This window comes from Pleurodeles waltl, chromosome 10 (genome assembly GCF_031143425.1).
Source record: "Pleurodeles waltl isolate 20211129_DDA chromosome 10, aPleWal1.hap1.20221129, whole genome shotgun sequence".
NCBI classification, from domain to species: domain Eukaryota; kingdom Metazoa; phylum Chordata; class Amphibia; order Caudata; family Salamandridae; genus Pleurodeles; species Pleurodeles waltl.
Window position 1 is genome coordinate 467,636,747 of NC_090449.1, and position 26,943 is coordinate 467,663,689.

A 26,943-nucleotide genomic window follows, 5' to 3' on the forward strand; every position below is an offset into this window, starting at 1 on the left:
GCACCTCGACCGGGGCAAAGTCAAACTTTCAGGCCGACCGCGATGGAGCCCTGCTCGGCTACAGGTCGCGGGAGGCCTCGGTTAAAAAGTTACCTTCTGACTTAGTCTTTATTTTGAAGTTTTTCTTCACCGGGACGAACCTGCCAGTTGAATCTGACATCCTGGAGCCCTTGTCCGGATACGCGATGTGGGTTTCCTCGGTGGAGACTTTTACCTTCGGACTTAGTCGTTTTTTCGAGATGAAAATCCTTCGACCGGGGTAAACCTGTATCTTGATCCGACGTCCATGGAGCCCTTCTCGGATACGATGGCTGGGAGGTCCCGGTCAACTTTTTACCTTCGGACTTAGTCTCTTTTTTGGATGTTTTTCTTTACCGGGACGAACCACGTTAGCCGGGTCGCGGTTGAGGCAAGCCGGCTAGAATTTCTGCGGCGGGTCGGTCCCTCTCTGGAGCTTTTTTCCAAAAATTCTCAAATCTTTTCCAAACTTCTGGGCTTCACCCAGATGTTCTTTTAAGGTTCTTTTGGGGTCCACAGCTCACCCCAAGGGTCCAGAAGTTCTGTGATGGTCCTTGGGGGGGTGCAGACTTCAACTCCCAGAATGCACCTGGCGCAAACTCCTTTTTGGCCACTGGACAGTGGTCAGCTGGTCGCTTTCTTCAGGAGTTGGTGCAGGGGACTCTGGTTTAGCAATTTTTCACCTGTAGCAAACAGGGAGTCCCTCCTTGAACCAGCTGAAGCCAGGCAAAGTCCTTCTTGTGGTGAAGCCCAAGTGTGCAGCTGGTGCAGTCCTTCTGAGTGCAGGGTCCAGGTGCAGGCCAGGGGTCCAGCAGGGCAGTCCTTCTTCTTCTTTAGTTCCTTTCTTGTTGAGTTCTGGAGGGGATCTGAGGCGTGGGTGCAGGTCTGCCAGTTTTATCCTTGCTCCTTGGTGAAAAGCAGGGGGGCCCTGGTTCTCCAATCAGGGACAGGGTCATCCCCCTGTGATGACCACTTCCTGGGAAGTGTGGCAAAAATCCATCCCAGAAGGCAACAGTCTCTAAAAATCCAACATGGATGAATCTGATTTTTGGAGGTTACATCTGGCTGAGCCCACCCACTGGTGTGGCTAAAAATCATAAACACACCCCTCTCCTGCCCTCTCCTAATCTAATCAAGGGGGCACCTAATTGTCTGGGGTTGCAGGATGTGGGGGTGTTGCTGGGTGCTCCAAATGTCCTTCTCTGCCTTTGAAGACCAGTTTGGCAGCCCTCCCCCTTCCTGCCTCACCATCTGCTGAGGGGAGATTCTCTCCCCCAAGCACATTCCTTTGTGTGAAGCCAGGCCACTTCACACCTCATCAAGGCAGCCTGGCAGAAGCTGCTGCAGGCTGGCCAATCAGAGCACAGCAGCAAAAACAATGCAGAGCTGAAATTGGCAACTGTTTAGGTAAAGTCTAAACTTTTTGCCTGGACAAGTTATATTAAATCCAACAACTGGAAGTTGTGGGATTTATTACAACAATCAATTTGATACCAAATTCTTGGTATGTAACATTTAAGGAGACTTTAAAATTTTAAATAAAGTCTGCCCATTCTAGCCTATGAAGGCAATTTACTTCAATGAGGGAAAAACGAATTTGGCTGTTTTTACCTCACCAGGGCTTATAAATCTATTTTTATAAAGTCCCTGCTTATAGTTACATGGCACCCAGCCCTAGGGGCACATAGGGCACACCTTTGGGGTGACTTATATGTAAAAATAAGGTAGTTTAAGACTTTGGAAGTACCTTTAATTCCAAAGTCGAATTTGCATATAACTTTAATTTAAAAGCAGCCAGCAAGGCAGCCTTGCTTTTAAAATGACACTGGGCACCTCAGCAGTGCACCTAGGTGTGCACCACCTATGCTGTGGTCCCTAAACCTACATGCCCTACCATATACTAGGGACTTATAGGTAGGTTAACTTAGCCAATTATAATTAGCCTAATTTGCATATCTATTTTACACAGAGCACAGGCCATGGGACTGGTTAGCAGTACACAGGGCACCATCAAAGTCAGGAAAACACCAGCAAAAAGAGGAAAATGGGGGCAAAAAGTTATGGGGCCTCTGCAATCAGCCCTGTTTTCTCACACAGGGTCTGTCTTTAGACTTCATATATCATTTTTTGCCTCTACACGCATATACTGCACTGCTTAAAGGTTACCGTATATCACAAAACTACTGAATGCACAGTTCCACAAAAAAGATAATGAAAGCTAACCCCAATGAGGGAAAGAAGAGAACAGGTCTCTGTGAATATCCAAAATCTGGAACAAGAGCCCTCACTCACCAATTGGTGACATGCTTCTTCATCGGGCTTTGCTCCTCGTCAGGCCGGCACTGCAATTCCCGACAGGCCCCTCAAGGGGGCTCTTTGCCAGAGATCTTTTATTGAGGATATTTGCCGGTGTGTGAGTGCAATTATGTGGGGATTGGTAAAAGAAGATGCTGTTAAAAATGACTAGAGGGAAAAATCACACCTTTAGAGAAAGAATGGCAAACTGGCTACATAGGGGGTGATTCTGACCCCGGCGGTCACGGACCGCCGGGGCCAGGGTCGGCGGGAGCACCGCCAACAGGCTGGCGGGGCCCAGCAGGGCATTCTGACCGCGGTCAGAAAGGGAAAACCGGCGGTCTCCCGCCGGTTTTCCGCTGCCCTATTGAATCCTCCATGGCGGCGCAGCTTGCTGCGCCTCCATGGGGATTCTGACACCCCATACCGCCATCCTGTTCCTGGCGGTTCTCCCGCCAGGAACAGGATGGCGGTATGGGGTGTCGCGGGGCCCCTGGGGGCCCCTGCAGTGCCCATGCCAATGGCATGGGCACTGCAGGGGCCCCCGTAAGAGGGCCCCAAAAAGAATTTCAGTGTCTGCTTTGCAGACACTGAAATTTGCGTCGGGTGCAACTGCACCCGTCGCACCTTCCCACTCCGCCGGCTCAATTCTGAGCCGGCGTACTCGTGGGTAGGGTTTTTTGCACTGGGCTGGCGGGCGGCCTTTTGGCGGTCGCCCGCCAGCCCAGTGAAAAAGCAAAAATACCCTCAGCGGTCTTTCGACCGCAGAGCGGTATTTTGGAGGGGGGAAGTCTGGCGGGCGGCCTCCGCCGCCCGCCAGACTCAAAATGACCCCCATAGGGCCCAATCCATGTGCTATCCTAATTGTATGGAACATGCCCAGATTCGACTCAAGTTCTGCTAGGTTTCTCAGCACTGGGCACTGAAAGACATTTTTTTTATATTGTGTGAAAGCCAAACAAGCTAAAGAAAATATGCTAAAAAACATAATTTGGGAAACAATTAAAAATACTCTAACTAAGTGACATAAGTATCTCAGCTACGCATTGGTCACTCTAGAGGTTCAAGAGATCTGGTCAAACAGTCTTCCAGTGCCAGTAGGCTCCAGACTGATAACCAAGCAAGCAAAAGCAATCTCTAGGGAACAGGATGCTCAGAAATTGGCCCATGGTGTTGGGTGTCCATACTGTATGAGCCATTTAGCTTTCCCTGCCATTTAGCCTGGTCCTAAAGCAGGAGCTAATGAGACTGCAGCTGGGGTTAATTCTGCTAAAAACGTACTGGTATGACCGGAGAAACTCTGATGAACAGGACAGGTGCTGCCAATTCTGTGCAATGCAGGTGTAATCATTAATCCATATCCTTTGCATTTGTGAAAAGATGCTCCCTCACAGAGTATTCTGCTGCGCCCAATATGACACACATTGCATATTAGTACCTCTAGTGTAGCCATTGAAGTATGTCTGAAAAGCAAGTTCTTACAACTGGCAGCTTGATTCCTGAAGTTCCTGAGAGTAGTCTGGGCGTTACCAATATGTGCATTAGACACTATACCCTATTAGACTGCTAAAGATCTATCTTTCCCAGCCATTTAGTCTGGTCCTAAAGCAGGAGCTAATGAGACTCCGGCTGGGGTTAATTCTGCTAAAAACGTACTGGTATGACCGGAGAAACTCTGATGAGCAGGACAGATTCTGCCAATTCTGTGCAATGCAGGTGTAATCATTAATCCATATCCTTTGCATTTGTGAAAAGATGCTCCCTCTCGGAGTATTCTGCTGTGCCCAATATGGCACATATTACATATTAGTACCTGTAGTGTAGCCATTGAAGTTTGTCTGAAAAGTGAGTCCTTACAGCTGGCAGCTTGATTCCTGAAGTTCTTGAGAGTAGTCTGGGCGTTACCAATATGTGCATTAGACACCATACCCTATTAGATTGCTAAATATATCACTTTTTTTTTTTAATGCTTAAGTTCGTCAATTTTGTTTCTCTCCTTTTGACCAGACTACCTTCTTGACTAGACATGTATGTAAAGTTTTGATCTTGAGAAATTATTCAGTAATTGCACTTTAACCCATGCCCCGTTAAGAGGTACTGTGTATGGACAAGCACCTTCTTGACTAGACCCCCGTTAGCTACTTGGGCCACCTTAGAGGTGCTGTGTACAGCCATGGGTCCAGTCTTGCACCTTATTTAGGGGTAAACATTGCATTCTAGATTCTTTGAGTATTTTAGTATCTGGTTCTTATATTTATGCACTCTTTATAGGGCCACACTTTTATTATTATATTTTTTCACATTTTAGCGATCTTTAATTTGCCCAGGTTTTAGGTTGCATAGGCCTTTGTTAGCACTGTTATATTGCTGACACAAAACAATGCATTTATGTTTTTATTGTAATGATTTTAAATAATCACACAAAAAAGAACTTATCTATCTGTCTATCCCAATTGCTGTGATATGGGCATTTGAGTCATGCCCTCTGACAATGTGTGTAGTAAGAGGAGGGAGCACAAGAAGATGACCCACTGGAAAGGAGACTCCTTGATGGGGGGATAAATAAGAAACTGATCTCACTGACATATAGTACCGTCATGCTTAGTACCCAACCCCCCTTTTGTTGAAGGTGCTAAGTAAATGGGAGAGGGATCTCGGAGATCTTGATGGGGAGGACGGCAGTGAGGCTCTGGGGTTTCTGGCAGAGGTCTCCATTAAAGCTAGCTTTTGCCTAAGACAGATAAATATTTTACACAGGGTTTACTATACATGCACATTACTTCATAAGATGGGCAGAGTGGAGGATGTACGCTGCCTTTGAGGATACAGGCCAGAGGACACATTCTTCCACACATTCTGGAGCAGTCTCTCTCTGAGGGGAACTTCTGGGAGTCAGTGAGAGATCCCTAGTTGGAGCAATGGAGCAATCACTGGAGCTATATCCTCGGCTTGCACTACTGGGTGTATGGGGACCAACGGATTTATCCTGATATCAGAAGATCTTGGTGAATCTGGGATGCATGGTGGAAAAGCGTGATATTGTGCAAAGGTGGGAATCCAGGACTCCCCCTAGCTACATGATTGGGAGATGGGAATAGAACATTTCAGGGTGATGGAGTGCGGGGTCTGTAAGGGACGAGGCTGCCTGAAGAAATTGAGGAAAATCTTGAATAGCTGGGGAAAGGGTACTGATGGAGAGCTTGGGTGAGTTGGACACACACCAAAAGTATCTGATGGTGTTGCGCACGACACCGTGAAAGATTTGTATGTACATGAGCTAGGATGAGGGGGTAGTGGAATAGAGGTATGGGGAGTGGGTCACAATTTTGATAATTTGTTTTATTAACATACTGAGCATGGTTTGAGACTCCATGGTGGTCAAGGAATTGGATTTGTTGAGTTAATGTTCAGTATGTATGCTGACATATAGAAAGCAATAAAAATACTTTAAAAAAGGAAATTTATCAATTTATAGAAATACATAGGTACTCTGGTCATAGCTTCCAAATTGCTTGGAATTCCCTGAAATCCATCATATGAGGTCATATGATCAAATAATGTCCTGGAACAAACATGACAACACCAACCTAAACAATTTGGAACAACAAATAAAAATGCTAGAACTAATCATGATTAAATCAACTAACAAAACTAAAATACAAATTTAACAAAATCCTAAGCAACAAGGCACACATCATCGTACAAAAGAACAAAGGTATCTGCTTCTGTGGGCGTAACAAAGCAGGGAGAATTCTAGCCCATTATCTTAAACAGAATTATCACTGGTCCAGGATAACATCCGTTACTAAGGAAGACAGCCTACTGTTTACCAAAGAAGAGGATATACTTGCCGCCTTCGAATCCTTCTACCACAACCTCTACTCTAATGGTAATCACACTCCTTATGATACCTGCTTAGGATATCTTAATATAATCTCCATTACAAAAATAGCCAACATCTCTAAATACCTGCTAGAAAGTCCGATCACTCAAAATGAGATCACAAGAGCAATCAAACTACTCCACCCTGGGAAAGCACCAGGACCTGCTGGTTTCTTTGCTTCTTTCTACCAAATCTGGGGACCATCTCTTATTACTCCCTTGGAGGACCTCTTCTCTCACCTTTTATCAGAATGTTCGATCACAGGCAATGCTGCAAAAGCCACAATAATTGCCATTCCCAGAGAAGGTAAAGATCCCTCTCTACCCAAGAACTAACGCCCATTATCCCTATTAAGTATTGACTGTAAATAATACGCAAAACATCCTAGCCCTTAGACTAGAACCCATCCTACAAACAACAATATATCCTGCATAAACAGGATTGATTGAGAGGTGGCTTACTGCGCACAATATAAATCTCTTCAGCCATGTTATTGAGAAATGCACACACTCTCAACCAACCAGCCTGCCTGATGGCACTGGATGCTGAAAAGTCCTTCAACAAGGTTTTGTGGTCATTCTTACAAGCTACCCATATGGCATTTAACCTTGGTCCTAATTTATCTAAAAGAATTTGGCACTGTACAACAAACCCAAAGCCAGAATTAACATAAACTTAATCCTATCAAATAGCTTTAGTCTACAACAAGGCACGAGGCAAGGTTGTCCCCTCTCTCCGCTCCTCTTCCTGCTTGCACTGGAAGCACTTCTCATTAAAAAAAAAATGAGAGAACCACCACTTCCCTGGAATCCCTTTGCCAGCTGGACCATAAATGTTGGCAGCCTATGCAGACAACTTACACCTTTCTACAACTAAGGCTGATTCAGCCATTCCTAACATCATGACAACCATCAGGGATTATGCCACTCTCTTAGGAGACACCCTTAATAAGGACAAAACAGAGGTTCTACTTATAAATATCCATTGCAACAGCTCAGTTATAAGAGACCTTGGCCTCAAATGGGCCCCAGACAAAATAAAATACCTAGTCATCTGGTTCAATTGAAACCTCAGAAAATCCTTTGGTCACAATGAAAAACTACCCTAACCAGAATAAAAGTCCTACTTCATAAATGGTTGGCTAAATCCATCATCTGGCGAGGATGTATCAAATCAACCAAAATGATGATCGCCCCTGTCATCACTTTCCTAATTAGTATATGTCCAATTCATATATCAGACAACTTCTTTGCTAAGATAAACCTCATACTCACTGACTTCTTGTGGCAAGCCAAAAAACCAAGGATAGCCCTTAAAAAACTATGCCTTCCTAAGAACCTTGGAGGTCTACACCTCCCAGACTATAGCAGATTCTAAACAGCATACCTAGAGAGAGAGGGGCTTCACTGGCTCCATTAACCCACTACAATTCCCCCAGCTTGACTCAATATCAAAGACTCGCTAGGTCAGTCTCTATCCTTCACAGCCCTTATTGCTACCAAGAGAATAAAGACAGAACACTCTGCAAACATTCTTTGTCGTACAGTACAAGCGCTATGGAAAAATGACAGTAAACTTCCTAACAAAATACGCTACTCCACACTGGCATCACCATGGGACAATGATAACTTTAAATCAGATGGCAAAACACTCTTCATAGAAAAATGGAAATGTAAAGGCATCTTCTTTATAGGAGACTCTGGGACCCCCACAGATACCATACCCTTCTCACAGCTCACATCCAAATCTGAACTTGAGTAAATTGCCTTGTATGCCTTCTTAAAGATTAAAACTGGTATCGCCAAACACAAAACCCCGAAAACACCTGATCTTCCATCCACACTAAAGTACATGGCTAAAGGAGGGCACATAGCCTCTAACATTTTACTAACTCCCTCAACTTCTTCCCAAACCAATCCTATACATGCTAAACGGAAATCCTGCACAAAGCGAATGCCACACAGACTTCACCCTTAACTGGCCATCTTCTTGGTCCAACCTAACATCTAGTAGGATCACTCCTGCACTAGCCCAGTGCAGACCATGGGCTTCTAACATGGCCCATTGGACCCCAAACAACTATATAAGATGGGTCTTTCAGACGCTAGCAAATGTTGGAGCTGCTTCAGCATAACAGGAGACTTGCCCTATATGCTACTCTAATGTTCTGATGAAAAAAACTTTGGTCTGAACTTGGATACGTCATACTAAAGATCTTCCAGATAAGCTGGACCCGACCTGGCCTTTTTAGCACTGGCCAGTCTTCCTACAAAACTCTCCAAATGCCTAGACTATGAAGACCGTATCTTATACGACATACTTGCTGGCAATCGGTCCTTTTTACCACAACTTATTAAACTCTTTCTTAAAATCTCCCTCAAAGAAAAAGCTAAAAATCTGGTTGAAACTAGACTCATACACACAACACAACATCACACCACCAGAGATACCACTCCAACCCATCTAACTCATCCTCCCTTCTCTACCCCCCGCCTCCTCATCACCATCCCCCCTATACTATGTTCTCTGCTTCATACATCCCCGTCACTCTATACCTACTTCTCTCTTTCATCTCCTCTGTCTCTCCTCTGTCTCTTCCTCTTCCTCTTTCCCCTCCCCGTCACAATACTACTCTTGGGTATCCCTTACCACTAGATGCTAAACTTAAGCATACAGCTCCCCAATTCCTGCTGGTATCCAGCTGAACATGACTCCATTTTCCAAAGACACCGTGTCCTACTACAAAAATAGGCCTCCTTCTTACCATATCATTTTAGAAAACTAATTGTGAAACCTGTGTCATTCATCGTACTCCAATATTCAATGCCTTTATTTCTCCCCTCTGTACTGTATTTGTTCTGTCTGTTTTTAAAAATCTTACTAAAAATCATGGTAAAAAAAGTGGGTTGTTAAGAATAATGTTACTCTTCCTCTGCTTTTTTGTACAACACAATGCAATGAGCTATGTGAATTATTCAGTGAAGGTGCACATGGATGACCTCCTGCCTGGTCTCTTGCCCTGTGCCTTGGCTCACTTGGTGTCTTTGTGTTATGTAGTGCTTCCCTCCATAATTGGACATTTTTTTCCAGATCTCACAGCTTGTACTGGTAATGAATGTAGAGGCCAAAATTGCTCATGGAACCCGTGGTCGGAATGGAGTGAGTGTTCTCGTGCTTGTGGAGTGGGACAGAAGCGGCGCCTGCGCACCTATAACCCTCCGGGAGAAGGAGGCTTGTGGTGTGAAGATATCATGACTGGGAACATGGAGCGGCACTTCTGTAACCTCCAGGCCTGCAAAGGTAGGAACCCTGGTTCACCTCACAGAGCTGATCATGTAGTTTTAGGGTGATAAAGACAGGACATTAAGGTGCTGTGCAAAGTGCAGTCATTCTGAACAATTTAAGGTAGCCAGCGACAGCTGTTGGCAGACTTAGTCGTTTTTTGCTACCCCAGACTTAACAGAAAATGTCCATGCAGTCCAGAAAGGTTGGTCACCTCAATGAACTCATCACTAACATAGTTAATTAGGGTATGACGGAGCGAAAGAACCTCTGTAAATCAGCAGAGCTCCCACTGTGCCAACCCTGAAATACCCCTTCTTTGTTAGGGGTTTGGTAAACAGCCATGTTTCCAATGGTGGAGCTTCATCTGGCTCTGCTGTCAGTCATATTTAACCGGTGACCCACCCACAAGAGGGTTACTAGCGTGTTAACTTAATTAGGCCCACTCTTTTTTGGGTGATCTTCTGATGTTCTTTTTTCATCCTGGGTCTGGCATGTATGACATGCCCTGGGTACAAATCATTCAAACGATGTCCCTGACATGCATGAAGGCAAATCAGAGACATTTAATTTTGGATTTCAGAAACAAATTCCGGCTTTAGCAGGTAGATTTATTTTTTTCAGTGTAAAAACACATACCAAGCAGACAGCCATGGGATGGTGTACTGCACTAAATCAATTTTAAGCTAAAGTGGTCCTGCCATTCTACAGAAGAAAACCAATGCCAATCAGCTGTACTTCATAGCACATAATACTGAAGTGGTGTGAAATAGAGCTGGTAATATGAGGACAGATAATAAAGTCGAAAGTATGAGATGAAGGGCAATACAGATGTACATTGTATAACATAATATATAATCCCCAGTCAGGAGAAGTGTGTGGCACAGCTGCATTGAACAGAACACATGAAACTATTCTTCATTACATTGTCCCTGGGTTGCAAAAATACAATCACACAGGTGACTCTGCTTTGGGACACTGAGATTCTTGGTACACTGAGGAATCGGCCAGGGTTTGACAACGTGGGACCTCATAAGACTTCCCTGGGTGGGAGACGGATGGACCCAAGGTGATTCGAATGTATGGGGTCAGTGGGGGGAAGAGGCTTGAATGTCTCCGCTACTTGGTGCGTGCCAAATATTTGGGGAGAAACAGACATAGGTCGAATGCAATGGACTTGGATGACATATGGTCAGGCAATAGCCAAGAGGAACATAGCGCAATCATGGGCCCAAACAGACCCCTCTGTTTGAGGTTTGGAAGCGAGGCATGGTCTGGTGTATGCTGGTGGGAGGGTTGTGTACGACGGCAAAGGGTGCCCCCCAAAATTAAATAAAATCTGGAACAAGTGAAATACCTACAGGGGTAATTTATGTGGAGACCCTACCCTACCTAATACCGATGTGACACTGCCAGGGATTACTGCAAATGCAGAGAATGCCAAGGGAGTAAGGGAGGCTTAGGGGTAGCGAGATGGGAATGACACTCAACGGGAAAGTAGGATGTGCGACAGTTCAATGTTACAAAATGTTTTGGATACTTAAAATGTCACTAAAAAGATTTGTTAAAAAAAAAAACTGTTCTTCATTGAAGATACCACTGACAGGAACATAAGAACTCTTAACTGATGTAAACAGTCAAGGAGAGCTTATTGAGTAGTATCAAGAGCCATAAAGGACTCTGGAAGACAAGTTGTATGAATCATGCAACAGTATTTCATTCACAACATTTAGTGTGGTTAATGTTGCTGTCTGTGATTTGAGTGATGCACTCTTCAAATCAACCTCCCTTGCCAAATGAGATGATATGGTGTACTCCAACTGCATTTTTGTCTTGGAGGGTAGCTCTTTGGGCGAAAATCACCAAATGCGTCCAATTTCAGACAGCAGCAAGCGAAAGGGTTTTACAAAGTGAAGTCAACTAAAACGGTTATTACAGTGTGATCAAACAAGTGCTGAAAAATCCAGAGATGGCCACTTCGTGATTTAGAGGCCATCCCTGAGCGAACTGCCTATTAGGACAGGGATAGTGGAAAAAAATCTATATTGTGTTTTAAGCACAGTTTTTTAGTTACACCATCAGTTACATCACTTTCGGTGCACATCGGAAAACTAATTGTGCTTATCAAACTTAGATAGTCATAGATTTCTAAACTTCTTGTCAGCTACAAAGATTTCTTTAAGGAATCCCAACCACATAGCAGATAATGGAATGGATACTGAATAAATGGTCACTCAAATGGATGCATATCCAAAGGCTTGATGGTCATATGGACTGATTACCTTAGAAATAAATAACTAAAGCAGTCAAGGTCCAACAAATGTCCAAAGAAGTGGATTCCCAAATGACACGTGTTCAGAGGGGAGAGGGCTGAATGATGGGTGTGCAAAGGAACTGCTTTAAATAATGCCTGAGGAAAAAATGGCTTCTTATTGGAATCGACGCAGAAGGAGTTCATTCCTAAAGGAATTAACAGACACAGAATTGATATCTAAAGGAATGAATGCAGAACTAATGGATGACTAAAGGAATAACAGTTGACGGAATTAATTCCTAAAAGAAGGAATTTAGATGGAATAGATGCCTAATTAAATTAATTCAGAAGGGACGAACGCCTAAAGAAATATATGCAGAAGGAAGTATGCCAATAGGAATAAAGGCAAAAGTCTAAAGGATGACTGTGGGAAGAATGGATGCCTCATTGAAGCAATGCCTTCCTCGCCCTTTGTGAAAGATTATAAAGTATTATAACGTCCTCTCATCTCTTCAAATTGATGCAATAAATCGTATTACTTTTAAGCTGCAAAAGCTGTCATCTAACATACAGCATGCACATGCATATACAGATAGATACAAATACAACACACTACATACATTTGCACATTCATACAGAAATATGTGCAGAAAGGGGCTTTAAGAGAGCTCATTTCAGCCATTGGCTAATTTTGTCAGCTGGCTTTAGGCATTAGCTAGAGGGATTGCCATAAGAGCTGCTGGCATTGGCTAAAGGGATTTCCATAAGCTGCTATTAGCCTATTGCTTTTTGTGGATTCAAACACAATGAAAAAGTAGCCCCTCTTCTAATTCGTAAACAAATTGGCATTTGTTTCCAGCCGCACGTGGCTGCTGCTGCCCCAGCATGCTCGCTATGACTTGCCACTCCCACTCAGATTTTATCTTCCTGCTGCCCTCCTGCCTCTCCCTATCCTGCTCCCAGTTTAAAAAAAAAATCCTTGTAAGGTTCAGCATCTGAGAAGCGCTAAATCGTTGCTCACTTCCAGCGCACCTAGGGGCATATTTACAAGAAAGTGGCGCATCGCTCCCGATGCACCACTTTTCTTGCGTCACTCTGCCCCATCTAATGACACCATATTCTTGCCCTATTACCAATATGGCGCATCATGGCAGTTGCAGATATTTGACGCTATTATGGTGCTTTGCTGTAGTAACGTCAAACATTTTGACGCTGGTGCAGCAAAGCACAGGGAGGACCATTGATTAAAGTGGGTGCGTCATTTTAAAGCCTGCTCTGAGCAGCCATTAAAAATTATGGAAGAAATTGAGCAGGAAAATGTTGTAAATTTCACTGCTACATTTTTTTGGGCCTCCCATCGTCGGGACCCCCCTTCCCTTGCATACATTGTGCCTGGCACAGGCATTATGTGGCGCAAGGGTTCACAAAGGGGCGCAATGCAGGCATTGCACCACTTTGTAAAAACGGCCTGAGAGAAATGCCTCCTTAGCGTTAAAAAAAAAATTAGGTTAGGGCGGCGCAAGGTGCCTCTAGGGGCTCGTAAATATGCTTCTTAACTTTTTGTTTTTATTTTATCGTTCTGAAATGCATATGGCAGCCATCTTCTAAATGTTTCTTAAAAGAAAAAACATTCTAAGATGCCACTGCATACCCTTGTGTTAATGTCATGACGCACCAGCACCCTTTATCGATTCTTTTTTTTGTTTTTGCTTTGCTGTTCTAACACAGCCAACGGTCATTTCAGAACAGAAAATTATAAATAAAAAAAGAACATAGGAGAGCCAACTCAAACAAGCATTGGTGAAGCCAATACTTAGGTGCTCGCCTTTTCACAGTGAAACAGGTTGACTGTTTGTTTCCTATATTACTCTGTCCTCACTGCCTCCCTTTTCTTTATTACCTTTGCTTTATTTCCAATTCCTCAACAGCAACTGTATAATTCTTCTCTCTCTTCTTTCAGTGGATGGCAGTTGGTCCAAATGGAGCCCGTGGTCCTGGTGTGACAGAACATGTGGAGGGGGTAAATCAGTGAGGACTCGAGCTTGCATTAGTCCTCCACCCAAGAATGGAGGCAAAGAGTGTCCAGGAGAGAAGTACCAAGTGCGAATCTGCAATGCCCAACCTTGTGGTAAGAACCATACTTGTTCAGCAGTACCTCATTTTTGTGTATGATCTTATGATCTTTATTACTCAGTCATACATTGTAAACATTGTAAAGGTCCATAGTATAAATCAAGGCGACCCATTGATTAAGAGGAACCTGGGTGCAGTACACAGACAGCACCATAGGTACATAGGTGCCTCTTAGGTATATAAATCTTTTTGAAGTGGACGACATAGATTAACTGAATTTAAAATTCTAATAGAAGGACAAGCAACCCACTGTTGGTTTTTCACTGATGACAAAATGTTTTCATTCAAAAGACAATTTGTTAGAGAAAAATCCCCCACACAAAAAAATAATAATACCAGACTTCACACTGTCCCATGACTGCAGGAAGCAGATGTATTTCATGAATCCACCTAATATCTGCCATTGGTGTCTAGGGTCTAGCCATGACTTGACATTTTTAGACAGTAGGTTGTTGATTGGCTAGGGTGTAAACCTTAGTCAAGCAGCAACAACAGTCCTAGTCAGGGTAAAGTACAGGCAAACTCTAAATTAACCTCTGTTCACCCTCTGATAGCTTAGGACAGAGCAGTCTTAACTTAGAGGCAGTGTGTAAAATATTTGTGCAACATTTCAAACATTAAAACAGTGAAAACATCATACAAAATGATTTCCCACCAAGAAAAACTGATCTGACTTAATAAGTAAAACAAGGCCAAAATGACAAAAATCCAATTAGTAGAAATGGAGATATTTATTTAAATTTAAAAAAAAGTAAAATAGCACCAAAAGGCCAAAGCGCCAACTGTGGATTTTTGATTGCGGCGAACCCGGGACCAAGTCAAAAGTTCAGGCCAACCGTGATGGAGCGCAGGCTGGCTACAGGGCCTCAGTTAGGTCAGATGAACCAAATTACCTTAAATCCTAGGTTGCAGAGCTTTACATGGATCCAAGTGGAAAATGTTTGACGCAGAATTGCTGATAATTCGTTTCCAAGATGAGGCGAGGTTGCAGTGCAAGGTCCTGTAGCATCAATGTTGAGGATCCTGTCGACGGGGCTTGTGATGCGAAGTCCGGTGTCGAAATGCAAGGTGCAGCAGAGGTGATACATCGATTCCAATGAGTGGTAAAGCTGCAATGCAGAATTTCATCATCGTCGTCAAGGTGCAGTCGACGAGGGATGCGTGGAGCTTGCGTCAGGGAAAGCACTGTGTAGTGGCAGTTCCAAAGGCAATGCGTTGGTCCTAAGACCCGATATGCAGTGGCAATGTGTGTCTTTGCAAAGGGTCCGGTCCATGTAGTAGTTTTGATGTATTGGTTCTGTTCAGGATTACGCTTAGCAGCAGAGAATGCATTGGTTCCAATGTATCCACAGAAGGGAATGCACCTTAGGCCCACTTCCAAGGGTCCAGGACTGGGGTGGCACCACTTGGCAGGGTAAGCTCCTAGATGGCAGAGCCTAGGCGCAAGAGCAGGGTTCTTGGAAGCCTCTTATGCCCCTGAGGCATCAGATGAGGAGGACTTTAGCAAAGCAGCAGTCCCGCTGAGTGGCAGTCCATCAGCAGCCCAGCAGTCCTTCCTCCTGCCAGAGTATCTACAGGTGTACTGAAGTGGTGATGTCTGAGACCCAGTACTAATACCCAGTTGTGCCTTTGAATGGGGGAAACATCAAATACATGCTTTTGAAGTGCACAGATATCCTTTCTGTTGTGGCTCCAGGTTCACTACAGGGGGGTATGCAGCCATTTGTGTGTGGACAGGACACAGCTTATTCAGATATGAGTAAGGCTGTAGCCATCTCCTCCCCCCCATCCTGCCAGAGTTGGCCCATTGAGACACACTAAGCTCCCATTATGTGTGGCTGTCTATAAGGAATACACAGAGCCCAACTGTCAACTACCCTCAGTCATGTGTCAGAGACAGGCAGCAGGCATCAAATGGGTAAGGCAAGAAAAAGTACACTTTCTAAAAGTGGCTTTTTCAGATTTGCAGTTTAAAAATGACTTCACCATAAGTTTCAATTTTAAATGGTGATTCTGTAGACATTGAAGGATTTAGCCCCTCCTGTTGGATAATGGCCCTCTCTGAAGGGTCGCCCCAAACGTGTTGCTTTCCTCCTCCTCTTTTTCTGACCTCATTTTTGTTGGCTTTAGGACTCTGGACACTTTACCACTACTAACCAACACGGTAACATTGGCTCATACCCAATTGGCATATTTAATTTACTTGTAAGTCCCTAGTAATGTGCACTACGTGTGCCCAGGGCCTGTAAATTAAATGCTACTATTGGGCCTGCAGCACTGATTGTGCCACTCACATAAGTAGCCCCTTAACCATGTCTCAGGCCTGCCATTGCAAGGCCTGTGTGTGCAGTATCACTGCCACTTCGACGTGGCATGTAAAACTACTTGCCAAGCCTTAAAGTCCCCTTTTTATGCATATAAGTCATATAGTCATATCTGCATATATGTTACCTGTAAGGTAAGGCCCCAGGTAACTCGTAGGGCAGGGTGCTATGTAAGTAAAAGGCAGGACATCTACTTATGTTTTTTACATGTCTTGGTAGTGGAAAACTCACAAATTTGTTTTACACTACTGTGGGGCCTGTTCCTCTCATAGACTAGCATTAGAACTGCCCTTGTACACTTTTAAGTGGTAGATTCTGATCTGGAAGGAGTAGCCCTGTCACGCTTAGTATGGCCAGAATGGTAATGGAAAATCCTGCTCACTGGTGAAGTTGGATTTAATTATTTTAGAAATGCCACTTTTAAAAAATGGGCATTTATCTGCACTTACTGCTATCTGTGCCTTACAGCCTGTCTCCAAACCACGTCTGGTCTGTTCTGGTTGATAGCTCCCCTTGTGCATTCCACCCAGACAGCCATAAACACAGGACGCTCAGTCACATCTGCATTCATTGGCATACTGAATGGGTCTCCCTGGGCAGGAAGGGTGGAGGGGCTCCCTCTTACACTTCAAAGGCCAGTGGCCTACCCTCACATAAACCCCCCACAGGATTCTGGCAGACAGGACTGGGCTGAAAAGGTAACTTGTGCACTTTGAAATCACTCTTTGAAGTTTCCCCACTTCAAAGGCACTTCTGGGTGGGTGTGTATATACTGGATCTCTGATCCCACCAAATCAGTCACTTCTGATTCTACACCTGCACTCTGTCAGAGGAACTGCTTGGCTGCCCAAAGGACTCATCTGGACTGCTCTGCTGAGCAGGACTGCTGCCCTGCCTGTTGCCCTGAAGGCCTCTGACTTTGCTGGTAGGACACTGCCTTCCCCAAAAGTGCTCTCCAAGGGCATGGATTGAGTTTGCCTCCTGCTTCTGAAGTCTCAGGGACAGCAAAGACTTCACCTACTAGCTTCTAGCTAGTTTTCAGACTTCAGCGACGCCAGGAACAACTTTAGCGACACCAGCACCGACGCCGTAGCCTGCTTCCGCTCCGTGAACATCACAGCACACAATGCACAATGACCACGGCCTGCAACACAAGTCAAATGTTGCCGAGACACCGCTGATGTCATGCAGGGTCGACACGCCACTGCAAAGTCGACACATCACGTCTTGACCAACTGGATCCATCAACCCTGCCGAGTCACTAGGAATCGACGCATCGCCACCGATGCCGCACCAGCTCCCCCTGCAACAAGACAGAACTGACACCTACCCTTCCCCTGCCTCGCAGTGCATAACCGAAGCCTCAACTCCCCAGACGGCGTAAGAGACTGACACCGCACTGGCCCCAGCAACGCCTCATCTCTCTGACTCCATGCAACAACTTTGCTTCTTTGTTTTCAAAAGGTACTGTACCTGGGGGCCCGTGCGTCTTGTGACTGGTGCCTGTGGCATTGGATTATTGGGAACTACTCCATCAACAACAACGTGATAGCCCCAGGTGGAGCTATTGTGTTTCTAAGCACTTTAGTGAGATTTAATCTTTAAAAATTCATAACTTTGCTTGTGTACATTGGATTTCCATCATGTTGTCCTTATTTTATTCAGATAAATATTATATATTTTTCCAAACTTGTTTGGTGTGTTTTTTCTGGTGTTTTCACTGTGTTACTCTATGAGTTATTGCACAAATACTTTAAACGTTGCCTTCTAAGTTAAGCCTACATGCTCTGTGCCAAGCTACCAGAGGGTGAGTACAGGATAATTTGGGTTGTGTTGTGACTTACCCTGACTAGGATTGTGGTCCCTACTTGGACAAGGGTGTATACTTCTTCCAACTAGAGACCCGGTTTCTAAAGCTTCCCAATTGGAGATTACACTTATAAAATGTAATGAGGTAATTCCAGTGTTATCCTGTGGGAGAGATAGGCCTTGCAGTAGCGAAAAACAAATGTGAGTGTTTTTCACTATCAGGATACGTAAAACGTAAAAGTACGTGTACTACCTTTTACATACATAGCACCCTGCCCTGTAGGTTGTCAAGAGCCTAGCCCAAGGGTGACATATGTATAAAAAAGGAAGGTTTGATCCTTGCAAAAATGTTATTTTGCCTGGTTGAAATGTTTAAAACTGCACATGCCTGCTCTGCAATGACAGGCCTGAGCCATAGTTAAAGGGCTACTTAAGTGGGTGGCACAAACAGTGCTACAGACCTACTAGTAGCATTTAATGTACATGCCCAGGGTACATGTAGTGCCACTTACTAGAGCCTTAGAAGTAAATTAAATATGTCAGTTGGGGATGAACTAATATTACCATGTTTAGAGGAGAAAGCACAAGCACTTTAGCAGTGGTAAAATGGACAAAGTCCTAATAGCAGCAACAACGAGGTCAGAAAAGTGGAGGAGGAAGGCAAAAAGTTGGGGGTACGACCACCCCCAGGCTGTCAGATCTAACAGAACTCATGCAATAAATGGTCCATGAAGCACCCAGAAGCCATGATGGAGTAATAGGCAAAACTATATGTTATAGAACACAATAAGTGAAGTAGGTCACATTCAAGCATTCCACCCACTTCTGCTCCAAGTCCCAGGCTCTTTTCTGCAAAACTCATCATCTTTGGGAGCATTAAAGACAAAGGACAAGTCATACCAAAGTGCAAGAAGCCCAAATGATACTTGTCTCACAACTCCCATGCCGGGAAGAAGCTGTTCAGTTGCCAAGTCCAAGATCTGACTTCAGGACCATTGTCTGACTCTGAGACAATCCGAAGGCTGTTCTGGTGCACCTTGAACTTCCCAGGTCATCCTCGCCCCCCTGCAGCATATATAGGCCTTCAGATAGGTCATGCTGCTAATTTTCAGAATGATCCGAACCTCCTTCTGGAGTGCTTTCAGACCCTATAGCACCACAGATGCTCCCATTCGTACATCTTCAGGCAGGTTAAACCCTGGCACCCCTATGCAACCTCAGAGACCTTGCTGCCTTTAAATGAGGCCCCAACAGAGACTTTGATGGTGACCTTGTCTAAGCCATGCTCAACACAACCAGTGTGCCACCCAATGGCAAGGCACCATAGCCCTGGTACTGCTATTCTCACCATTTTTGACCCAGCACCTGACTTGAAATAACTTGGTAATTTAATCCACTAGTAAGGTGAATCCAAATGTATTCCTTACTATGTCTTCAGACAGGGAAGCGCATTGGTGCTTTTGCGAAGAGACCGTGGGCTTGATGTCCCTCACTGTGGTTTGCCACCAGGAATGATACACACATGCATTCTGGGACTTAGCCAGTAATACTTTGCCAGCCATCACTGTTGAACTAAAAAGACATTTACTCGTACGATTCAGTAAGGACAGATGCAGCCAACATTTGTCTTGAGAGCTTGCCTGGACATGATAGAGTTTGTTGAGCATGCCATAGACACCAATCTGGTGATCCCTTATTGACACAACATTCGGTGGCCCCAGACTCTTAAATTGAAAAGGCTGACTCTGTGCTGAAAGTTCAAGGACAACCATGCTATGGCACGTTTCTTGTATCAGCTCTCTCTGGCTTGCCTTTTTCGCAAGTAGTACTGAATGTTCAGAGGAATACTCATGGGGTCTTCCCTACCACCAGGGATACCCATTGCAACCACTGCATCAGCCAGCGAAGCCCTTTTGTGGCTCAAGAGGATGTAGGGGTAGCCAAAGTCATTGGCACCACTGAGGACTGTAGTATTTTTAACTACTTTATCGATGGCAATGGCAGCCAATCCAATTTCATTTCTGCTCCCATGGTCACAAGCAGCCAATAGGGAGCAGTTTTATTTTTTCCTAATCGGCTAGTGTGCTATAGCATAAGGGTAGGTGGTTGTTGGAGTTTGTTCATAGAGGTTACTCCCTGCCCTTCATATCCACCCCTTTACATTCCACTTTCTTTTGCTCAGCTTCAGTGGATCATACTGCCATTCTACTCCAAGAAATTCAGTCGCTCTTGGCCAGAGGCCAAAGAGATGTTCCTGCAGATGGAGAAAAGTAATGGTTGTTACGCCTCTTTTTTGAGTGCCCAAAAGGTATGGGGTGGCTCAAGCAGATATGGAATCTTTGCCTTTTGAAAGCCCTCATGGGACAGGGCAAATTTAAGATGCTGACTTTTACCTGGGTCCTTTCTGCCCTGGATCCGATTGAGTGGATGGTGTCCCTGGACCTGCAGGATGCATACTTTCGTGTTTCTGTCCTGCAGTCCCAAAGATGCTTCTTTCGGTTTATAGTGGGATTGGAACAATTTCTGTTTGCCATTATGCCCTACAGTCTCAACTCTGTACTGCAGGTGTTTTCAAAGACAATGAGAGTGGTTGTGGCCCATCTTTGCCGGTCAGAGACACATGTATTTCCATTCCTCAACAACTGGCTACCAAAAGCTTGACTCACCGAAGTCAGTTGCAGACAACATCACAATGATGGCAACCGTTCCATCATTCTGGAGTCCCACCTGATGCCTGTACAGAGGATTTCCTTCATAAAGACCATTCAGGCTAGGATCTCGATTTTTCTAGTTTATTTATGTGTTCCAGTTTTGATGGTTCTGAGGCTTTTGGCCTCCACCATTCCCCTGTATCCTCATGCCATCTGGCACACAAGAGCTTTAAAGTGTGACCCCCGCTACTATAGGTGCAGCACCAAGGGTCACTTTTCGGACAGTGTCTGCATCCCTGAGGTTACAGGCTAGGACCTTCAGTGGGGCAGGAGGATACCAACCTGTCTTGCGGCAGGCCATATTCCAAATCCACTTTAGAGCTGACAGTAGCCATGGATGCATTGTCACAGGGTTGGAGTGGTCATTTGGGAGAAATGGATATTAAGAGCCTTTGGTGCCCAGCAGACCAGAAGTTCCACATCAACCTCCGGGAGCTTTGTGCCATCCGGTTAGGTTTGAAAGCTTTCCTCCCATCCACCAAGGGGAGGACAGTTCAAGTCTTTACTGACAACATGACTGCTTTTTGGCATTGCAACAAGCAGGGTAGTGTGGCATCACAGGACCAGTGTGAGAAAGCACTTTGCCTTTTGACATGGCTGGACCATCAATGGATCTCCCAGGTCTCAAACTTTCATGCTTCCAAGGCTAAAATCATGAGCACAATCAAGTTAAACAAAGGTGATACCTACTATCGACAAGGCTATAAAACATCAAAACTGTAACCATAAGCAATGCGAGAGAAGTATGTTACATTGTTTGTAGGTGTAGGAATGTACTCAGAGGCATCTTCTGAAGGAATGAACCAGATGTTTCTACTGATTAATAAGCCTTCACTTTCTTGGAGTTGGAATCTTCTTGTGATACAGCATTGCTATGCTTCAGGCCCCCTTGAGCCCATAATGCATGTGCTTTGAAAAATGTAACTTTCAGGATTACATTTTTACTGTAGATACTTCTACAATGAGGAAGAGCAATTATTAAGATTTTTGTTTTGATCTTTCAGATACTCTTTTCCTTTAAAAAAGGGTGGATCTTATGTTACATTTTCATTGTTTTACCTACCTCTTTACCCCCACTGCATCTGAACAAGTCGGTGTTGCTGGCAGTATTATTTCAGAACCTTTTCTTACATACTTTAAGAAAACTCTTAAAGGTGAATGTAAAATGGTTTTTGTAGTGTAAACATAAAAGGAACAAACCCCTCACTAGTTCAAGCATTCTGGTAAAAGTCAAGGTAAACTTATCACATAAAAGAGATATTCCGTGGATCAGTGTGTTGTTTTTATTTATGCCAAGAAATTGCAAAACTTTGATTGTTCCAGGATGACTCTGTGCTCAATCCAGCAAGGAAATTGGCATCTGCTGCTTGCTGATTTCTTTTGTAGTGACTCTGAATCCAGTGGTAGTTATACTTTGGCATCATGCCTTTTCTTTTGAAGTGAATTTGTTCTACCTTTGAAGCTACCACTTCTCTCTGGGGATTGTTCTGCATATAATATGATCTAAGAGACTTACATGTTGGGGTATAGAAGATGAAGAATACTTGGAAAACTGATGGGCTACCTAGGGCTGTGGCTGTACCAGAATCACTCGATTGGAAGATGGTGGAAATAAATGTTGGTAGAAGGACTCTCTGCATTAGTACATTTGGGAGGAGGTTTTGTGTCTCAATAAACTGGCAGCAGTTACTGGCCCCACTGAAATTATACATTTTTTACCTTCACAGACAGATTTTGTCTGCTGAAAGTAGCCAAAATCTCAGAGTGAAGCTAGTGCTGAAAATGAGGAATTACTGGGGGAATCAGACCGAGAACTATCGATTTCCTCGAAGTTCCTCATTTCTTAGTAGATCCTTAGCGTCCAACTCTTAAAGGGATGCATTTTCCCCATCCAGGAGTTACTGGTACCCCCGGTATCAGTAACTCTACGAGTGGGGAACTATTGCCCATTTTACTTGCCACTCATAATGACGGATGATATGGTGAAAACAAGTATATAGTAAGGACGTATTGATATACTCTTCTAACTCCTCATCTACTTACCTCGACCATATAGTGACAGTCCATATGGGGAAGTCAATCTTTTTTAAAACTGATACTAAAACTTCAATAATGTGACTCCCCACTCTCCCGGGGGACACATGATAAGATTCTCAAGGTGACAGTCTGCATTTCTGCACTTTTCCTTGTCCTTGTTGGAACTTACTAAGGTTAGTAGGGCTTGTACGTGTTGTGTGTGTTATTTAGCAATGGGTGTCAAATCATGTCTGTATCTTTTGTTCATTCGTACCATTTCTCTTCAGAGTCATCCTGAAGCTGCTTCATGTTGCCATATTTTGATGCTGTATAAAATTCTATATAAATAGGTAAAACCTTGATGTTTTGAAAATCTCTACAACTTTGTCACTGACCCTCTGTCAATCTACTCATTTCTCTTACTCAAGATGAGAGCTGCCCCCATGGAATGGAGAATGTGAAGTGTGCTAACAAGTGTCCACGACACTGCTCTGACTACCAGCAAGGCATCACCTGTCAGGACGGAGATACCTGTGAACCCGGCTGCCGCTGCTCGGAAGGTAAATGATGAACCTGCTTCATTTATATAGCTCTTATGTCAAGAAAGGTTCTCTAAGAACTGTACCAATGCAAACACGACTAGAAGCACTGTTTGTCTTGCAGGACGTTTTTAGATTTATTTTCACAGCTTATCTAGAACTTGGTCTATTAGCTATACAGTGATCATTGAAGAGTAGATGGAACATTCTACTCTCTGAGATCTCCCTGACCTAGACAGAAGTAGATTATGAAACATCCTCTTGCTCTAAGATCTGATGATAAATTATGGACCCTCTAAAGTTCTATTCTGAATTGTAGTGCCTTAGGTGGATGCTGGAGCTCTTTGAAACAGCATCTCTAAATAGCTTCAGAAAAAGGCGAATATACTAGCTGGTGTAAAACAAATCTGTACTCTGCTGCACCCCCATCCTCTAAACATTTGGTGAAAGTCCATCAGTCATCAATGAAAGGGGTAACGGAAATGTAAACACATACAACATAAAATAACTGTATCTGGTAGCAACATCTAGTTGCAGATTTCCTACCTAAGAATTTCCCCAGGTGTCAGTCTGGATCTGGAGATTTTTCTCAAGCAGAACCCTTGCGTGTTAGGTGGCTTTGATCATCTCTGTGTCCATCATCAGCGACATCTGCACCTGAGATGATGTTGTGGTTCCAATATAGGTGCATCCTTGTGCGCTGATGTCAGTTCTTTTCTTTCCGCACCAGCCAGTGCTGATCCATAGAAGAGCTACCCGTCAGTCACTTTTTGACTGTTCTTTTTTTTTTACTTTTGTCAAAGCTTTTTTGAGTATATCTACTCTGGTGCATTGAGGATATCTTCGTATAAGACCGGGTTCAAGCCCTGCGAATCCTGCCATGGGGCGATGTCTATGGTGATCTGCACCTCGTGTGCTATTGGTGTCTGGAGAATGACCACGACCCAATACTGTGCTCCAAGTGCCGGGCAATGAATATCAAGGCTTTGAGGGAGTAGTCCCTAAAGTTGATGGTGGCCTCGTGCTTTACTCCGTGTGAGTCCCAATTTTGGTCAAGAGGAAGGTCTCCAGATCAATCGCTGAGTCCCTCTTGGTACCCAAAAGAGACAAGGGCCTCTGCCCTATCCCACTCCTTTGGTCCCTCAATCTCTTTCTCAAGAAGGAGAGGATTAAAAGGCTTACTCTTTTTGAGGTTCTATCCATCCTGGGCCCGGAAGAATGGATGGTAGCGTTAGACTTGCAGGACGTGTATTTCCATATAACCCTCCTGCATGCCCATATATGTTACTTGCAGTTCATGGTAGGCCACGAGCTCTTTCAGTTCACCATGCTCCCCTTTGGCCTTACCAGCATTCCTTGGGTATTCACTAAGGTGATGGGGGTGGTCGCAACTCATCTGAGCAGATCAGGGGTTCCAGTCTTCCCCTGTCTCGACGACCGGCTGTTGAAGGTGGGATCGCCCCAGGCTGTCGTCTCCCTCCTCTAAACTACGACGGACCTCCTGCATTCACTGAGGTTTACCATAAACATGCCAAAGTCACACCTGACTCCTTCTCAGACACTTCCTTTCATCAGAACTGTTCTGCACACATTCCAGTTTTGGGTTGAACCTCCTGTGTGGCAAGTCCAGTCAGGATATTCAGGTTATGATACTGATGTTTCAGCCTCTATGCTGGATTTTGGTGAGAATGACTCTGAGGCTGCTAGGCCTCATGGCGTCCTGCATCCTGCTAGTGACACATGCCAGATGGCATATGCGGGCTCTACAGTGGGACCTGAAGTTCCAGTGGGCACAGCATCAGAGGAATCGCTCCAACATAGTCCTGATCTCAAAGGGAACTGCACGGTATCTGCAGTGGTGACTAACGAACCACGAATGGGTCAGAGGCAAATCCCTCTCCCTTCCTCATCAGATCTGACAGTAGTGAGAGATGTGTCACTCCTGGGATGGAGTGACCATCTGGGAGAGGCAGAGACTAGATGCATCTGGTCTCTGGCGGAGTCCGGACTCCACATCAGCCTGTTGGAGCTCGGGCGATCAGACTAGCATTGTAAAATTTTCTTCCCTCTCTCAAAGGGAAGGTAGTGCAGGTGTTCATGAACAACACCCCTGCCATGTGGTACTGCAACAAGCAGGGTGGGGTAGAGTTGTGGCCCTAATTTCAAGAGGCTCTTCGCCTCTGGATGTGGCTGGAACAACAGAGCATTTCCCTGGTGTTTCATCATCTGATGGGCTCTCTGAATGTCAGAACGGACAAACTCAGCTGACAATGCATATTCGATCACAAATGGTGTCTCTGTTCTGAGGTGGCGCATGGTCTCTTTCAGCAGAAGGGAGAGCCTTGGTTTGATCTATTCACCTCCGCAGAAAACATGCAGTGTCAGCAGTATTGCATGTTAGGCGGCAATCACTCTGTGACACTTTTCATTTTGAGTGGAACTCAGGCCTCTTGTATGCTTTTCTACCCATACAACTTCTACTCAAAGTTCTAAAGAAAGTCAAGAGTGACCTGGGACATGTAATTCTTGTGGCTCACGACTGGGCACAAAGAGTGTGGTATCCAGAGCTATTGAGCATGGTCATCAATCTTCTGATCAGACTACCTTTTAGAGAGGATCTTCTGTCACAGCAACAGGGTAGGAGTCTCCACCCAGACTGTCCAGTCTCTGCCTCCTTGCATGAAGATTGAGCAGTGGCAGTTGACAGCTTTTGACCTTCCGCCTGAAGTCTGTAGCGTAATTTTGGCAGCCAGATATTGTAGGAAGCTGTCTTTTTATGTGATATATCAAAATGACATATATCTTGCATAGAGTCCAAGCGTTCCCTTACTAGTGGACAGGGGCTCACTCTAGCAGTCCAGAGGTGCTCTTTTTAGGGGGTAGTTTGGTCGAGTAGTGGTAGGCTTATCAGGGAGGAGTGTTAGACATCTGCAAATATACACACAGTCAATAAATGAGGCACCCTACTCAAGAAGGCGATTCATTCCAATTTACAATAATAATTAAAAATATCTTTATACATGTTTAGGCACCAGAATTTGTACTGTTGGCTAACTTCAACACAGGCTGAGAGGCTCAGGTGCAGTGGTGCTGTCCAGCAGTGGTTTTTGCAGTCCAGAGTCCTCTTCAGTGATTCTTCGGTGCCTGTAAGGATGCAGGGGGAAAGCTCTGCTACTCCACTGGAGTTTCCTGGTGCTGGGGTGACGGCTGGTAGTCCTCCCAGGAGTTTGGAAGTTTCATCAGCTGGAAGATGAGGGGACTTTGGCACGATTGTCTAAGTTGGCAGGCAGGTTAGCAGGATTGTCAGAATCTGTTCCCTGGTGCTTTTGGAGGGTCTGTGGGGCCAACAAGGTCAACCCATACCCTTTCAAACAGAACCCCAACCACTGGAAGTGGACTTAAGGGGGCCTTTGAGTGGCCACCTGTCTTGCCACTGGCTTGACAGGTGACACAGGAGTTACAAAACTCTTTCAGATTTTAGGTCATACCTGGCCAGTAGAAGTGAAGTACCAACCTATTCCAAGTTCTGGTCTGGCCAATATGCCCAGCTAAGGAGATGTCATAAACCAAAGTTAATATAAATGCTCTTTACATCTGAGGCACTACCACCCTCCTAGTGGCACTAGGTTTGGGGTCTCAGGCCTCAATATACAGGAGTCCCTCTTCCCAATAGGTTATG

The 26,943-nt window shown here is 44.6% G+C and overlaps 1 protein-coding gene across 1 annotated transcript in view; it reads left to right on the top strand.

The window, feature by feature from the left end:
• Positions 1 to 26,943, top strand: part of LOC138261625 (SCO-spondin-like) — a 1,514,343-nt gene that overhangs the window by 1,060,899 nt on the left and 426,501 nt on the right. Inside the window, exons 87-89 of the mRNA XM_069210750.1 lie at positions 9,287 to 9,496; positions 13,693 to 13,860; positions 23,154 to 23,285. Of these exons, the coding sequence (XP_069066851.1) occupies positions 9,287 to 9,496; positions 13,693 to 13,860; positions 23,154 to 23,285 (510 nt within the window). The remainder of the gene's footprint in view (positions 1 to 9,286; positions 9,497 to 13,692; positions 13,861 to 23,153; positions 23,286 to 26,943) is intronic.